Raw genomic sequence first — 18,091 nt, forward strand, 5'->3', positions numbered from 1 at the left:
GATTTCTAATACAGAGAAAAAAAGTGGAAGTCGCAAAATTATTTAAGTCTTGTTTAAATCAGATTCAGAGTTCATGAAATTTAATGGAAAGAATAGTAAGTACTTGATTAAGTGCTGGACTAGGTCACAGGCCTGATCTAAAGATTTTTGATTCTGGAAGGTGAGAACAGGTGTTGTTGTTCCAACTGAAGAGAACTGGAAATTTCAAGATGTTCTATGAATGAGAAAGATAAACCATTGCAGGTCAATAATTCATATTATTGCTAACAAATGGTGGGAGACAGGGAATAACAACATCTAAGAAATAGAATAGCTTGTCCCTCATCTCACTCCCACCATACTGGCAGGCTGCAATGCTGCTATCCTTGCGTGATTATTCAGTCTTCATGACCTGTATCTTGAATCTGTCTTCCCCCTCCACCCTCCTTTTCCCCTATGATTTAGCTAACTACATCAGGCTCTCTACTGCTATTCATTACATGTTTTTCCATGGTCACCTTTCTCCATACATTCAAACTGATCTCCTTCATCTGTTTTCCATCCTCAAGTCTTATATGACTCAAAAAATGTCATATAAAGTAAAATCAAATCACATTCTTCCCCTCCTCCTCAATTTCTCTGTGCTCAGCCATGTAGCCAAGCAAACCTCTTGTCACTCATGCAGAAGTGACCTTTATGGCAGTTGCAGATGGCAAGAACTAGTCACCAACAGGACCAACAACATGCAGATAGAGGAGGGAAGTCAGTGTCATGTAAGAAGTGGTGACTGGGCAAATGGGAAGAAAGGCAGGACTGAATTCTTCTTTCAAATGAATGCACTTCAAATACAGGGTTCAGCATTCTAAGCAGAAAACTATCAAGTCACTCAGGAATACTACACAAAGTCAAATAACATCAGTGACTGCTAAGCAGCCTGAACAAATCCTCCAAAAGATAGAAACTTCTGACACAACACACACATCTTCCTACCAACGTTCTTTAAAATGGAACAGGAGTGTCTTGCACTGGTGCACATGGAGGTTGCATGAGTAACAACTGCGGATCTCCTAGGACTTCACACAACAAGAAGTACACACAAGTTTCCTTTCCCCCTCCACCCAAGAGCCTGAAAGCTCTCTGGACTGAAAGTCAACAGTTCACAACTTGTTCTCCAGCAAAGCTGTGATATTAAGTTCACCTTTTCCCCCTCATGAATGTCAGCTCATTGATAGGTTTGCTTATGTTCAGAAAACGGGAGGGGAGAGCAGCTGCACAGACACTAGCTTACCTTGTTCCAGTGTTATATATATTACAAACCTTGTCAGTTTGTTTGCATCTGAACGTGAATGCAGAGTGTTTACATAAAAGACTTGCTTTGTTTAGCACTGAAGACCTGCATAAAGAAATCCATCTTTGCATGCACTGCAGAAGCACTGACATAGTACAGGGACTCTACATTTTGCCTTGCACAGACTGACCTTCTCCATCGGACATCAAGAGGCAACAGTCACTAAGCTCTGGACACCAGCAAGGAAGGGTGTTTCTTCACTTGATTAGGAGCTTTTCACCGTGTGCTCCCTTCCTTGCTGATTTTGTACAATGTTTTATTCTGCAAACAAAGCACACTGACATACAAAACAGGGCATTTACTTCTGAATGAATGAGCAACAACTTGTTTTTGACATTCAACCATGTACCATCTACAATGAATTATTATTCACTCTTCATACTACAGCAGCATCTAGAAGTCCTGACTGATGACAAAGCATTTAGTATGTCAAGCTCTCAAGACAAGTCGTTACGTTCCAAAGTTTTTGATCTATATATGTGAGACAAAGGAAAGAAAATTCAGTTCTCACCCTTTCAAAGATGAAGATCAGATGCAGATGTGAAACACAAAATCAGGACCAAGAACAAACCAAAGTACTCCTTCCTTTCCTCCTTATCACCCCAAATCATTCTTCGCATTTCCAAAAGTGTGTTCGTGTTACAGATGTGAATAAGTGAACGACATTTCAAATAACCAAGTTGCATTTATTTGTTACATAATTTGTTGGGTTCCTCTGAAATGAACTGCAGAATAGCACACACAGTCAAAATATGCTCAGTACAGTAATCCCTATGTTATAGGGCACACATACTACCTGTGATTAATCAAGAAACAGAATTATTTAGAGGGTATGATTACTGAAACAAGATATATTTATTTGGTACACAGACTTTAGAGGAGAACAAAGGTAGAAACCTCAGACACAATTGCCAAAAAGAGCATGAAAAACTATTCAGTGTGTATAATAGAGAGGCCATGGTATCTAGAAAATGGCACTGAGGAGTCCATGAATAGCAGCTTTGATAAATAACAAGCGCAAGAGGTCACAGCCCGGAACAGCATATTGCCATGAAGAACCACAACTAACACATGGATTAGAAAAAACACTTTACAATAGAAGTCTCAAATCTGCACTTTTGCAGAGGACCCACTAGATTATTCATACAGATTCTTTCAGTATCTGTAATACAGCTGTTATAATCAGCTTCATAGTCAGTTCAAGCTTCTCATCCACTAAACAGAAAAAGAAAATGCCTTTGAAAATTAGGCCATAAACTACAACTGCTGTAAAACCAAGGGGGGAAAGAAACCCCCTCACACAGCCCATATTACCACCTTAATTCCTTCCCCCCATGTGTTAGCTGATACATCATTAGAAAGCCTTCCTGTCCTTTTTCCTAAGAGCCTGTCTCTGAGTAATTTTTAATTCTGCAAGGCTTCTTCCCTGGCAAGCCTGCTTTAAAAACTAAACCACTGTTTAGCAACACTAGGTCTCATTAAAAGGTGCATTTACCACACAGTAGTATTCTCTATATTTAGAACTTGAAATGCATCAAATACCACAGCAAATGTAACTATCGTGGGTGGTAAACATCCAGTTTAATGGCATCCACTGTATTTGTGTGAAACACAGTTTTATAAATAGCTTCCAAAATTCTGCTCAACATAGGCAGCTAATAATATCTGAATATATTTTGCATTTTTTCATTTCTCCTACCAAGACAAGTGTTAGGCCTACATTCTCTGCCAAGCACTCACCTGGAACAAGTACTGTGGGCATGCTCTGAACAGTAGCTCAGCTGGGCTGTGAAACAGATGTGAAAACTAACCTGAAATTATCAGAGGCATTCTGGTCTGCCTTTTAGGCTGGAGAATTTGTAAAAACTTCCTCTTTAGATTTTGATGTCTTCCTATTCAAAGGCAACTGGAAACACAGGAGCTATGTTGGATCAAACTGTTCTCAACAGCTACAACTGACTTATGCCCTTTGACAAGAACTTTTCTACTGTTTCAGAGATCTCTTAGAAGTTCTTCTTCCCTGAGCAGTAGCTTCAGAAACTTCAGGTTTGGTCTGCAAGTTAATGATAATTCATGCAGATCTGCATCCCTGTAAATCTATAATAAACTGATGTCTGGCACAGAAGATAATTCCTCAGAAATATTGTTCCTTTCACAGTTTAATCAAGATATAGCTAGTTCAGAAGGGCCTCATCTTCCCCTTTTGCCAGCCTTCTAAATTATATCTCTTTTTTTAAAAAATCCTAATCTTCTGTTTAAAATGTGTGTCTGCATCTATTTATGTTCACTGGCATTTCTCTGTGATGCAAACTGGATTTTCTGAGATGCGGGGAGCTCACAACTCCAGCAGAAGTTGGCAGGCACAACACATGCTCATCACGACATAAAGATACCATAATAAAAGACCAGAAGGGGCCCTATGTCTCCACCTTCTCAGACGATTTCCTCAGATTGAATTTATACACCAACAATAAGCGATTAAGCACTTGGTTTCTTCCTCAAAGACTTCTCAGAAGAACAAGAAAAAGTAATTCTTTCTTCAATAGTATTGCATCAAGGCAAAATGTTTGTCATTCTATCTGCGGGTAAGAAAGTAAATCCCTGTGAAAAGGACCCATGAAACAATTTTTAAAACATTACAGTTTCCTATGCATACTTGTTCCTTTTAGTCTTAAAAAAAACTTCTTCTGCACTTTCCAACTATTGTGTTAATCATGGGCAATCCTCTTGTACCACTTCTGAGCTGCGCAATCCAAAGATGTCTGTCTGCATCCATGATGCTGTGATTTCAGGTGTGCCAAGTCTAATCTGGAGTTTGACAAAGAGCCATGGAATGTCCTGCCCCGCATCCAATTAAGATCTGTTTTGCATAAGCAAGAGCTTTGACTGGCTTCGGGACATAAACATTTGCTTCTGTGCCATCACCACACATCCCATGCTCGTTCCATCCCCAAGAGAAGCACTGGCCACCTAAAAGAGAGCATACAAAATACTGAATAAAGAAAGACCACAGAAACACAACAGCTTTGGTTAGTTTGAGGGAGCAGATTTGTCAAGTCTTCTTCTAATTAGGTTCTAAGAAATTCTGCTTAGGTGGGAACAATGTTCTGGTTCTCTTGAAAATGTAAATAAACCCAAATGAATTACTCTCTATCTTGTTCCATATTGTTAACAACATGAGAAAGATTAAAATAACAAGGACATTTGAAAATCACTTAGTAAATACATGGTTCAGTACTTATACAGAGCCCACAGAAATCTCTCCCCAGTTTAAGGACCTTCCCTGAAATCATGTGGAATCCCTGTCTTTCAAGTTCCCCCTAGTAAGCAAAACTATCACAAACCAAGGCCAGGAACTTTAGCAATTCACAGCATGATCTGTAGGATTGGGGAACACAGAATTACAGAGCAGCCAAATTACATTTCAGTCCTACTTTCAAGTTCTCATCTCGCCTTTTTCCTTTAAATACAAGTCTCCGACAACTTGCCTTACCTCTTCTGCTTGCTTTGACATCATTTCACTGCTTTTATTATCCTTATTTTCCCTCATTATTATTTATTTTTGTAACATCTACTCTTTTATATCTCAAATCATGATCCATGTATTATTATTACCCCATAGTACTCTTTCCTGAAGCACAACGTAAATTTTATTCTATAAATGGCTGGCATAATAAAAAATCCACCCAAAAAACTCTTATTCTGAACTACAAGAGATATTTCTTCCCTATTTTCTTTTCTTTATTTGGCTGTCACAGACTGTGCCTGTGAATTTCTGTAATAAAAAAGAAAGCCATCCTGCAATATAATCATGTTTCTGATGCCATTGGTATTTCTGAAAAGCAGCAGGTATTAACAGCATGAAGTACCATTCTGGAGTCCATATAATGACAAGTGCCAAAATTCACAAAATCCAATTCCTATCATAATTCTAAAATAATTTTACTTTTCAAAATTCAGAAACAGATTATTGCAAAGCCAGCAGGACCATCTTTCTCTCCTACAAATCCAGTAATATTTCACTGTTTGTTTTCTTTACATATTAGGATATTAAAGTTCTCCTTTCCTGTAATTAAGTGTAAACATTACTAAAGTCAGAGGTAATTAAACAATGACCTTTAATTTTCTTGATAATTTTTAAGGTAATGGAAAACAACAAAACACCACTAAAATGTCACAGTAGGCTAGATACATCTCACCTAATACAGCAGTTCTGTTACTCTTATCTTAGAAGGCACCATATTTTCTCATGACTACGCAGGTGCAATATTGACAGCCCAACCTATATCACAAATGCCCATACATGTGCTGCAGAAAAGTATCAAAAAGTAAATGTGCAACACATCCCATCTAAATATCAACAGATCACAACATCTAAGAAGTTAATTGGCATTTTTTTGGTAAGGTTCCAGGTAAATATATCTATGTAAATATTAGCAATCAGGAAAAAGACATCACAACTGAGACTAAAGACACATCAGAGAACAATTATTCAGGGAAAAAAAATTCAAAGAAAGAAAACCAGCTGCACCTAAGAAAAGGCATTCTTTTGCACAGTTATCACGTGAAACCTGCAGAATAAGCCTACTTAAGAGCAGGAAAACTTCCAAGTTTAATGAAAAGGGAATATAACATGCCCTTACATTAATAAGGTGACTGTGGTAACTTTTTTTTACTAGACCACTAGCAATTAGTACAACAACTTGCATGTTTATATGGAGACTAACTACATCTGACTAAAGGATTTTATTTTTTTCATCCTGTTCCATCAGGACAATAGAGAGGAAACCAGAAAGTTTTTAGTCACCTTGAATTACAAACTGCTCAATGGAACATTAATGGCATAATAAATATTCAAAGAAACAGCACAGGGGGATATTAACCTCTCAAATTGATAAATACATCCAGTCAAACAATTTAAAAAAAAAATCACAGAAAAATGTACAAGCTAAGAAACCCCCAGACAAGAACATTTCCCCTAAAATAAGGATCACTGAGTCTTTTCCAGCCTTTATTTCTCCCAGGCATGTAGAAAGGCCACCAAATAGGTCTTTCTACATGACTCCAGTGAGTTCCATCATTACAGAAATGGGCCAAGAGTGAAAACTGGCAAAATAAAAATAGAGAGTAACTAGGATTTATGAATGGTCTTATACAAAAATGCCTCGTACATCTGTGGAAAGCTAGGCAGAAATCTGAAGGGATGAAAGGGCAGCTGACATACAGAATGACAGGCCACAAAAATGATTCTGATGAGAATCAAGTCAGAAGTCAGGGAGCTAAAAGGCAGAGAATTATTGTGAAAATAAAAGGTATACCATACCACATCTGCCTGTAGAAGATTTAGAGAGAGGTTTGGACGTAAAAAAAGCCAGATTCTATATCTGTGTCAGAGGAACAGAATTTGCAGAAAACACACAGTCTTTTTTTTTGTAATAACATAACAAAACTTGGAGTTGAAGGAGGGCTGGGCAAAATGACTGTGGTGACACTGGCCAGGAGGAAACAAGCAGCTATGTGAATCACTGGCACAGAAGTTGAAGTTAATAAAGATCAAAGATAATGAAGCATCCATTTAAAAAATGACATGGAAGAATATCTGCATAGTTAAGGAAAGGCCTTCATTAAGAGGAAGTAATGGCTAGCCTTGGGGCAAAGGGTACCATTTAATTTCAATTCTTTTTCCTTCCCCCACATTCCCCCTGCTTCTTTTTTTTTTTTTTTCTTTTTTTCTTTTTGATTGCTTCTATTCACAGTTTATTGCTAATAAAAACCTCAACACAGTCACAGCAGCTGTATATGCTTTCAGGAGAAAATTCAATTTTTATGCCTGTGCCAGACCCTCCCAGGATGAAAGACCATTAGAATGATGTGTATTAATACAGCTACAAATTGCTTCTAACTAAATTTAAAACAAGCACTGCAGCATGTTCTCAAACCAAGTGATTTGTGTTTGGTAAGGTGCGGAGAAAAAGTTGCTCCATGATACTGGTTAAGTGAAACAGCATAATACATCGCACTCACCTTTTCTCTTTTAAAACATTGTGGTTTAACCCAGCAGGCAGCTAAACACCACACAGCTGTTTGCCCACTCCCCCACAGTGGGATGGGGAGAGAATCAGAAAAATGGTAAAAGTCATAGGTTGAGATAAAGACAGTTTAATAGGACAGAAAAGGAAGGGAAAATAATAATAAAGATAAAAGAATATACAAGACAAGTGATGCACTATGCAGTTGCTCACCACCCACTGACCGATGCCCAGCCAGCAGCGGGCCGCCACCCCTCAGCCAGCTCCCCCCAGGTTTGTTGTTCAGCATGAGCCATCCGGTGGGGGATACCCTGAGGTCAGCTGGGGTCAACTGTCCTGGCTGTATCCCCTCCTGATTCCTTGTGCACCCCCAGCCTGCTCGCTGGCAGGGCAGTATGAGAAGCTGAAAAGTCCTTGACTTAGTGTAAGCAGTGACCAGCAACAACTAAAACATAAGCGCGTTATCAAAGTTTTTCTCATCCTAAAGCCAAAAACACAGCACTGTACCAGCTACTAGGCCTATCCCAGCCGAAACCAGGATGAACATAAATACTCGAAGCACAAATGAAACCACAGAACTCACACAGCAACACAGCAGAATCCCAAAGGAATCTCACTGGTGTTCACAGTCACACTAATGAAAGTTTAGAGTAAGACTATGCAAGTTTTTTCCCAAACATTAAATATACAAAAAATGGGAAGAAAAAAAACCTTAACAAATCTGCCTGGTTTGCTCACACACAACAAGAAGGGACTACTGCTCTCCTTCTATTTGCAATAATTATCTAGGCTTTTTTTCAAGGTAACCAAAGTGACAACTGCAGTCCAGAGGCTGATTAAACTGGAGAGAATTACTTCTAGATAAAATAAAGCTGCAGCATATTGGACAGAAGACAGGATTCTGGGGATTTAGAGTCGCTCCTCATTGCTGAGTACTCTGTTCTTCAGATGAGAAGAATCAATGTTAGTAAATAAGATGCTCTGGGTGAGATTCACTGCACTTAGCTTCAGCCACCTAAAAATCAAGCCACTTAGCTATAGATCGTTATCCTTCAGTTTTCCTCAAGAGCCAATGGAGTCATCTACACCTCTCCAACAGGCAATTCATCTTATCCAAACACTGGTGTCAAAATCAAATCTATCTCACTCTGGTGACTATAGAGGGAGACCAAGTGATTGTCTTAGCCTAGGCATATCAGTTTTAAACAGCTGAAGACAGGTTATGATAAATCACATCCTTAAAATCAGTTTGAAGGTAAAGCAAGGAAAACTGGAAACAAAGAAGCTACAACTATCACTGCAGCCTAGTTTCACCAACAGTCTGCTTTTAAACCAGTCTGTGCCCTGGAGACTTATCACTGAAATCTTCTTAAAAGCTTGTCTCTCTTCTGTTTCTCCTCTCCCGCTCTTCTAACCACACAAACCAAAGTTAGCTTTAAAGACTATCCAAGTATCTTAAAGCCAAGCTATTCAGACAGCTTCATATTTTAAGGATTTATTAAAATGTCTTTGTACAGCTCTACTGTATAGGCTCTGTGCTCTTAGCAATACTCTACAATACCTCAAATTATTATTTTTTTTAACCTTAAATTAGTGCCACTCTACAGATGGTTATAGAAAAAGTTACAGTAGGCAAGAGATCAGCTCAGAGAAAGTCAAATTATTTTAAACAGCATCAGGGCTGGACCACAAACAAAATTCACTCGTCAGCCATTCCCCCCTTCACTATCTGAATGCATTCAAAACCTCACAAGGAAAAATGTAACAATATGCAGAAGGAGATTTAGACCATACTTCTCCCAAAGAGCTGTAAAACACAAGTGAATAAGTCTTCCTATTTTTTCAGGGCATCTGGCAATCCAAGGTGTCACATAAAATAAATATCCCTCTAAACTTTTGTGGCTTTGTTAGCAACAATTCTGTCATTAGTGCAAAAGATTTGCAATTTTAGAATATAAGAAATAGGCTTGAATTGTTTTCTTCAGAAAAACATGGAAATGTATTCATAACTAAACAGGAAGTCTAAGCATTCTGCAAAATCTTATTAAAGGCAAAGTTCAGTAAGTGGAATATCAGATGACATGCTCCCAAGACATAATATGGTACCTCTAAAAGTAGAAAACAACTAAGAGATTCATATAGTGCCAGTTTTATTATGGAACTACATTTATACCCACATTTTCAAGGGGGAAGCTGTCATGCGCTCCAGGCAGCCCATCCAACTGCTCCTAGAATTGCTCTGTACCACAACCCTCAAAAATGCACATCTGACTTTACAGTAAGCTGGATAAAAATCACAGGCATTGCAGTGCTAACCCAATATACAGATAGGAAACAACATACATTTTTCATATTAAGTACAAAGTCATGGTGCTAAGGACATGCTAATTTCAAAGTTAGCCTCCAGTCAACAATCTGTCCTCATTCCACCTTTACATCATTAGTAGCTCTCCCTAGGCAGCAGACCTTGACCACTCAGTCCCCTCCTCAGCAGTGGCTTTACACAAATGGGAAATCAGATGACTCAGGTCATGCGTCTGTGGTTCATCCTGGTACCTGGGAAGAACAACTGCCAAAGGCCTCAAACAGCTACTCATAACAAATGCATGAAGGCTGCACGATACAGACTTCTCTGACTGGGTGCTCTAAACTAATATCTTACGTGAATTTCTTTTTTTTTTTTTTTTTTTTTTTTTACAGCAGAAGCACTGTCTTGTTAGTCAGACTTTCTCTCTGCCTATACTTGTATATTGTGTAATACAGCAGGGACTTCAAACTGGATCAGGGCCTCAAGGCCAACTGTCAAAATATCTAATTACAGTATACAACTAACTATTGAAGAAGGTCAGAAAATCAGCTGGAATATACAAGATGCCTAGTATGGCTTAGGGAGCCACAGTGGTATGTGGAGTACTGTAAAGTGGAGCAATAAGGCTACCCATCTTTGAAATTAATTTCATTTGGGAAAGTCTAATTTCTAGTTTCTCCTTCAGGATCAGTATCTATCCCACAAATGGCAAACAGAAGAGCAGCACAGAGCACATCTAATCTTTTCTATCCTCATTTCCATAGCATACGAATAGCCAAGAGTTACAAAATGGGAAGGGGAAAGAATCATGATTATGATATCATTTCTGAGTGCACAGTGAAGGGCAATGTAGCACATCTGGCACAGCCTGAAAACTGTATATGGGGAGGGATTCCAACATACAGCAATTCAGAGAAGTAGAGAAAGATACAGTAAGAATGGCACTTAACCAACACGCTGTGCATTTTCCTATGCACCATTTTAAACATCAGGCAAATAACTGAGCCCGTTCACTACAGGTACTGCCATCTTGCCAATATACAGTGACAATAGAAATTTTGTTCTGTTCTCACAGGACACTTCAAAGCAGGAGCTGAATGGCTCACTGCACAAATTAATATGCATCTGTTCAAGAGAATCATTCCACATTGCATCAAAGAAGCCACGGTTTAGGTTACTATTCAGGCTAGTTTATGACAGATTTTATTTTTTCCTTCTCAGTTACGCATTGCCATTTTGAAGACAAAAACATGAGGAAGAAATTCACAAAACTATATCCTAGGATTTAAAAACAACATACTTGCAACTAGAGATTTCTTGGGCCGCTGCACCTTTACAGTCTCTGTGGCAAAACTCAGGTCTTGTAAAATGGAGATGTTTGCTTTGCTGTGTGTAGGTAGCAAGGAGAGAAATCTATTGAAAGAATTAACTGTTCACATTTCTGTTTTCACAGGGAAACACAAATGGTACTTATTATGACTAAAGCTGATGGGTGCTGCACAACGTTTTCCTTTTGGTTTTACTCAAACATGTCAATTCCTTCCCAACAGGAAAGCATCTTCAGCTCAACACAGAACAAAACCTGGGCTCACGACTTTGTGCAAGACTGAACGTATCTGGTCCACTGACAGTACATGAGGATTATATCATACATGAAGCAGCTGCAGTGCAGAGAGGATTAAGCATTAAAGATGCTTTTTTTTACACCTGTAGAAGACAAGAAAATCTTTAAATTTTGCTCTCTCACGTACAGGACAAAAACACCTGACAAATTAGTTAATGAAGAGATTTGTCTTGAGGCTCTGAACGTTGCACTAATGTCTGCTCCATCAGAATATCAGGAATGTCAGAGAGTGACACGCATTCAGAACTTACATCCCTGCCTCTCAAAATGACAGGCATTAAATGTGTCACAGTGCTTTAACTTTGTACAACCAGAACTAGACAATCATGATCGCAACACAGAGCCAGAGACTGCAGTCTCATAACCCTCTCTATGATGTGAAACAGAACATATAGAAAATACCTTATACTAAGTGCTTAGTAAGAGGTCATCCATGCAAAATAAAATGGATGAAGCAGTATGTCAAAGCACATCTAGAAGGGTGCAAGTCATTCAAGTGTCCCATGGGACCACATGGTGCCAATGCCATTTGCACCCATCTGGTTCTGGGTATAAAGCATTACCATTACAAATTTACACACACTTTTAACTGATGTAAATGATTATATAAAGAAAAGGAGGGGACAGTTGCAATTCATTCTGCCCTAGAACATTACATCAAAAGACCTAGAATTGAAGGCCATCTCCAGCACAGGCCTAGGAAAAGTAATAGATGATAAAAAGTTCAATGATGAACATAGAAGCAAGAATCTGACAAACCCCTCAAACTGCATTACAGTACTACATGTAGCTTCTAAAGCACTAAGCAAATCATAGAGCAGGAGAAGGTACAAACAGCAAGATGAGCAGCAGCATGCACGTGAAATGGTGCTTCCTCCTACTTCGTTGGCTGAAGTCAGGAACAAGAGACCCCACTGGGCTCTCAGGAACCCTCTCCTCAAGAAACAGCAGCTAGGTTGGAAAAGAATATTTTGGAAATGCTTTGGTGCTTAACACATTTTATAAAGCAACTCTTTGTATTATACATTGATCTATTTACAAGTATGTAGTTTTAAGGTGATCATGCAGACCAGGCTATATATGGCTGTCAGTCCTTGGCAGCTTATAAAAAATACTTACGATACAACAAAAGGCAAAAAGATATTCCATATGGTCACTTTTACCTACAATTGCTTATCTGACTGCTGTTCTCTTCCCCTGAAGGGCTGCTTGCACTGAACAAAAGTGTGTGTTCTGGGGTTTATCTCTGAAGGTGTCCTTTTCTGCAGAACACAGTTCTCTAACTCAGAACCATGAAGTGAAAACGTGTAAACCTTCCATATGGACATCTGTAAAATAGCTTTGTGTTTAAATGGGCTTTAGTTTGGACTTTTCCCCTTTCATTTTCCCTTATCAATTGCAAGGCTGCATTTTGGTCAAGTTTCAAGACACATGATACGAATGTGCATTACTGTTGAGTGAAGTCTAAAAAAACTGCTTGTTGATATTAAACAAGTGAGGGCTTTTTTTCCCATGCTTAACAAGTAATCTGAGGTGAAGTCCAGAAGTCATAAGTTAAAGCATTAGAAATGAAAAGAGAAAAAGTCAAGGAAACAAGCAGTCGCTGAGTTTTTCAGTTTCCTTCTTACTGATTGAACTAGTAGATTTTCTCACAGTTACGCAAACACTGCCTCAGAACAGAAGTAGTTGCAACTCAGCAGTGATGTTATTAGGATGCCTTCTTTTGCAAAGTTTCAAGTTGTAATCTTAGCGTAACACAATGGCTCAGATGATGGCTCCCCTGCAAGTCTCACAGTGCAGTTTTAACAGCAACAACACTGTAGTACATGTGTACCCGTGAGAGCTTTCAAATACCTAGCTTGATACAAGCTATAGCATAGCTGCAGTCGGAGAGAGTTCAGGATGAACTAACCCTCCTTTCTGGGCAGGATTTGTGGATTACGTTTCCTCTGTGCTGCAACTGTTGTACTTGAGTTAACCTACTTGTATCTGGTTCAAGTGTGCCTATACACACTGTACTGTAGTGCAAGTGCACATCTAATAAAGCTCCTATGGGTCACGTGGCTTGTCTGTCGGTCTTCGGTTTTGTGCCTATTGTTATAGGGATCCTTGTACTCGCGGCTGTGTTGGGGTCTAAACAGGGTAACTCAAGATCTACTCAGATACAACAATGGTTGGGTCATTTGAGCACCTAGAAAATGACTTGGTAACATGCCCACATTAACATTGCTGTGCTTAAAAACCATCATCCCCCTCTATCTCATATAACACAGTTTTGTGAACTAACTGCATCCCTTTCAAAGAAGAAAATAGAGCGATAGTTGACAGAGCTGTGACAAAAGATGAAAGCAAGCAAAAAAAGAAAAAAGTCCCACGATTCAGGCTTTGGGTGCCAAGTGACACCATTTGAGTTGTTCTGATTAGGAATGGCAAACAACATCCCTGCTGCACAGGCCCAAGGTACATTCTGAGGACACCTCACCACTTTGCCTCCATCAGTATAAGATGCACCTAAATTCTGAATTGCAGGCATCTCCCTAAGTAGAGAAAATGTATCAAGTCAGTCCTTGAAGGAAGGCAAGCACAAAAGAGTGTCCTGAGATGAAAACCTCCTGCAATTAATACTGCAGAGATGTTTTCTGAAAGTTTCTGCTCTAGTACATTTTTCTGGACCCTGGCAAAATAGCCATAGTGAAAACAGCATTCATGCATCAGGTGCAGGGATCTGAGCTTACAAAGTAAAATCTGTCTTTGGCAGAGTGACAGGAAGAACAGCAGAGGGATTCAGAGGCGCCATGCCAGCTCCAGAAGGTCAGGGGACCAGAATGGACAACGCAAGCTGGGTCCCTGAGATGCTGTTTGGCACTACCCCATCTGATCCTCTGCATAACCTCAGGGAGAAGAGGAAACCAGCTGGAATCAAGACAGGAATATCTGGCACCATTTTGGAAGGACTGGGATAACAAAGTATTCTTCAGAATAAGAAAAACAAACAAACAAACAAACACCCAAAACCCCAACTCTCTCCCTGAAATAATATCTGACCAAATTAAGAATTCAAGAGCTTTGTTCTCCTTGCTTTGGAGGAAGAGGAAACACCGGAAATATGGGGTTTCCTTCATGCACTGACCTCACTGTTCTTTCCTCTGTTCATGCAGAAAGCCAGTTTGGCACTAGGCTAATCACAGAGGAGGAGCAGCTATAGAAAGCAATCTAGAAAGCAAGCTAGATAGAAAAGAATTAGAATTTAAGGCCACATTTGACACTATGACAAATATTTATCATTGCTCCCAAAGAAAAAGTAATAGCATGAAAGCCTTTGAAATTATGGATAATATTACTGAGAAAATAGTGTAAAAGACTAAAACCAAATCAGCTCAAATTTCTGGTGAAACAGCAAGCTCCAGTTTGCAGTGAGAAAAGCAATACAAGATATGCATGTGTGTCCACAGGACTATATATATAACATACAAACAAATGAATGCTATACAAAGTAGTTCTCTCTAACCTGCAATATGAATGTGAGAGAAGATGAATTTATTCTTTAAACTACTGGTAAACAGAACAACCAAATATGAAGGTGACAAAGTCAGACAATGTTGAGATGTGACCTTAAGTAACTTTAAAACTGTTCTCTGACTCTGCTTCAAAGATCTTGTGATAACTAAAAGCTTGCTGAATACCAGTGATCTCTTCAAGATCACTTACTAACAGAACAGTCTCTATTCATGAGTGAACCAAAATGCCATTCTCTTGACTCTGTAGGCTTCTTAAATCTACCCAGGAATAGACAAAGCAAGAATAAGAATTTTAAGAGTCCAATCAACTTTGCAGAAGTGATTCATATTCCCAAATCATTCAAACACTTAAAAATGCTATTTTTCCTTAAATTAGAGCCTTTTTTTGGGGGTGATTATCAGCATTTTAAAGCTCTCCATATAACTTTTGATACAGAAACGTTAAAAATAAAGACCATAATCTTTATTTAAAAAATACTACAAAAGGTACAAGAACCAACCAGATCAAAGTTTTTTAGGATGACCGCAGCCACTCATTGTCTTTCTCAATTTACCGCCCAAAAAAAGAGTAAAAAGAATTACAACACAACTGGCGATACTACACTTAACATTTGTGCTTGTAAAATATTTGTATGTACATAAACACACATGCAGACATGTATTCTACAGAAAACATACATGTAATTATGGATCTTGCCTAGGCAAATAGAGGAGATGTGTACCTATCTACATAGGTAGATATATGAAGCAGCCAGCATCTTGGCTGCTGCCAGAGAGATTTAAGTCCAAATTGTAAAAAGCTGTTTTCAACAATGAAGTGACATAACTTTGAAACTGAAAGATGCACTGTGTATTTGCCACTGCTTTGTTACCCGCTCGCATCTCACTCCATCACCCCTCACAGTCAGTAATGCCCACCTCAGGCCTGGCTATCTTTTGCAGAACTTTTTGCTTAACAGATTTTGTGCTTTCGGACCCTGCATTAGTAGTAATGCACAACACGTATTCTTTTTCTGCACACATCCCTCTGCTGATCACTACTGATTTGTAGTACTTCAGTTTCTGGAAGTGGCATTCAATCTGCCTAAACCCAAACCATCTGTGGTGCTTCTACTTACAGGTATGTACATATGCATGCACATATCCATCCTTCACCTAGGCACCTAACTTATTTCATACTCGAGTGACAAAGAGGCACTTTCAGAGCAGGGTTCATCTCATCCAAGGCAAATACCTGAAGTCAAAAGAATTCTTCTACCACCCTTTCACCCATCTTTCCCTCTCCACTGCCTATAGATATCTAACTAGCTCAGACATAGCTTAAAGTTCACACAGACAAATCTTGCCCTAGATGCCCAGTCCAAGCTGCTTTACAAACTTGTCAGAAGATATTGAGCTTTCTGAAAAATCAGATACTTCAAAGGCAAAATCAGAAACTGAGATTTCAAGTGCCCCCCCAATCTTTAAACAATTTGGAGAATACAGATGTAATCTTCCATAATGTCACATACAGACAGGCAACTCAAAATGTTGTCCAGTTAACCAAAAATTTCTACAACATGATGGTCAGCACCACATTACGTGTCACTTCAGCAAACACTGTGATCTATCTTTATAGTTTTACTGCATCTTTGGTATCTAGCTCAAATATATACTATAGGAAAGGAAAAGAAGCAAAGTCTTGATTCAAAGGCAATTAAGTTGTGTATGATTAAATTTAAAGGGGACTTCATAAGTTTATTCAATTACCTGATGGATTAAGTCTGTTTCCAATTTCTGCATGAGAATGCTATTACTATGGAGGAAAAACATTGCACTTTACTAATTTCCAAGGAAATAGGAATTATTTTCATGTCTAAGTAGTAGCTCTTTGTTGTTTAGAACTGCCTTTAAATCACTGTGTTGAAATACAGTTCCATTAATTTCAGAAGCTCTGATTTTCAACACCTCTCTTGGCCAATGTGCCTTGCTGAAAGGTTGCTGATGGAACTGTTTACTTTCTAGCATGAGAGGCTATCCTTTTCAGAAATTTCTTAAGGGACCCTTCTAATTAATTAGTCTACAGTTCCCACACCACTTCATTTCGTTCTTTTTTTTAATTAGGTTGGGGGCGGGGGGGGGGGTGTTTGGTTGGGGTTTTTGTTTGCTTTAGAAAGCTCCCAAAGCTCTCACAGGGAGAAGTATTTCTTGCTCTCTCTCTGCAAGAGATGCTTTTTAGATGCTTTTGCTACTGAGAAATTTTTTGTCTCTCCAGAGAACAATTAAACAATGACAACTTTGTGTTCATTCTAAAGCATAATTATACTTTTGAAGGTTTTATTTGACTAATATGATATTGACCATAACTCTTCATCCACAAGGCAATGTAAATCAAGTTCAGCCTCATGTCAGTGTGCACTGGCTAGACCCAAGTCCCAGGAGGTGCAAAAATTACTTAGCTGACAATGTGATTAGGTAACCAGTTCTCCTTCGGGCTGACTACATGGATGGATTCAAAGCTGCTTCTCCAACTGGCAATCAAGCAAAGGTCTTAACAGGATTTAAGCAGTGAAGGCTAGCCTTGATGGGAATGGCCAGGGGACCAACAGCTTCTCCTTGAAATGAGAAAAGAAGCCAAGAGGAAAAAAGATTGCCTGTAGTTGAGAGCAAAAACCTGAGTCATGACTAATTCCTTCATTTCCAGCTATCAGTTTCCATTACTGACACTTTGCTCCTCTTAGACCTGTGACTCCAAACCTTCTCATTACAGAGGGAGAATTACCCTGCACAAAGCAAAAATATAATCTTCCTTCCTCAGCTCTGAAGGGATCTGGTCAGACCTTCCCTCCCAACAAATGGCAGAAACCATCACAAGCAGCAGCATACAGTGGGGGACTAAACCCCTGAGTGCTGCCTGCATTACTGGCCAAAGGCTACTCACCGACTGCTTGACTATTTTAGCTATTTATATTGTTATCTCTTTAGGCCAAGGAACATCTTACACCACGCCTCCTCTGCTACATGGTCTGACCTCACCTTGAGCCCATGGACATTGTGTGATGAAAACTAATAATGAAAAAACTCTAAAAATCTCTGGTTTATTTAATCATCCATGGGATTAGATTCACATCGCTCTATAAGTCCGGAACTTAAGAAAAAAGTGAATAAAAACCCTGCAGTGAAGGCGTTATTGGGTCCTGGAATGTTGGCTCATTTGTATATTTAGAACATACTTGAAAAATGAACATTCAAATTTAACATAAGATGAGACATCATGCACTTACTTAACTGTCCTTTCTCACATGC

General features: G+C 39.0%; 2 protein-coding genes across 3 annotated transcripts in view; one reads left to right on the top strand and one right to left on the bottom strand.

Moving 5' to 3' along the window:
• Window positions 1-13,358, top strand: part of KCNC1 (potassium voltage-gated channel subfamily C member 1) — a 131,327-nt gene extending 117,969 nt beyond the window's left edge. For both annotated transcript variants that reach the window (XM_074841675.1, XM_074841678.1), the window contains one exon: window positions 11,215-13,358. In XM_074841675.1, the coding sequence (XP_074697776.1) occupies window positions 11,215-11,396 (182 nt within the window). In that variant the 3' untranslated portion in view covers window positions 11,397-13,358. The remainder of the gene's footprint in view (window positions 1-11,214) is intronic.
• The window catches only part of SERGEF (secretion regulating guanine nucleotide exchange factor), a 156,898-nt gene continuing 142,921 nt past the window's right edge, over window positions 4,115-18,091 (bottom strand). The window contains exon 11 of the mRNA XM_074841681.1: window positions 4,115-4,297. Coding sequence (XP_074697782.1) covers window positions 4,131-4,297 — 167 coding nt within the window. The 3' untranslated portion in view covers window positions 4,115-4,130. The remainder of the gene's footprint in view (window positions 4,298-18,091) is intronic.

This window comes from Strix aluco, chromosome 16, assembly GCF_031877795.1.
Source record: "Strix aluco isolate bStrAlu1 chromosome 16, bStrAlu1.hap1, whole genome shotgun sequence".
Taxonomy (NCBI): domain Eukaryota; kingdom Metazoa; phylum Chordata; class Aves; order Strigiformes; family Strigidae; genus Strix; species Strix aluco.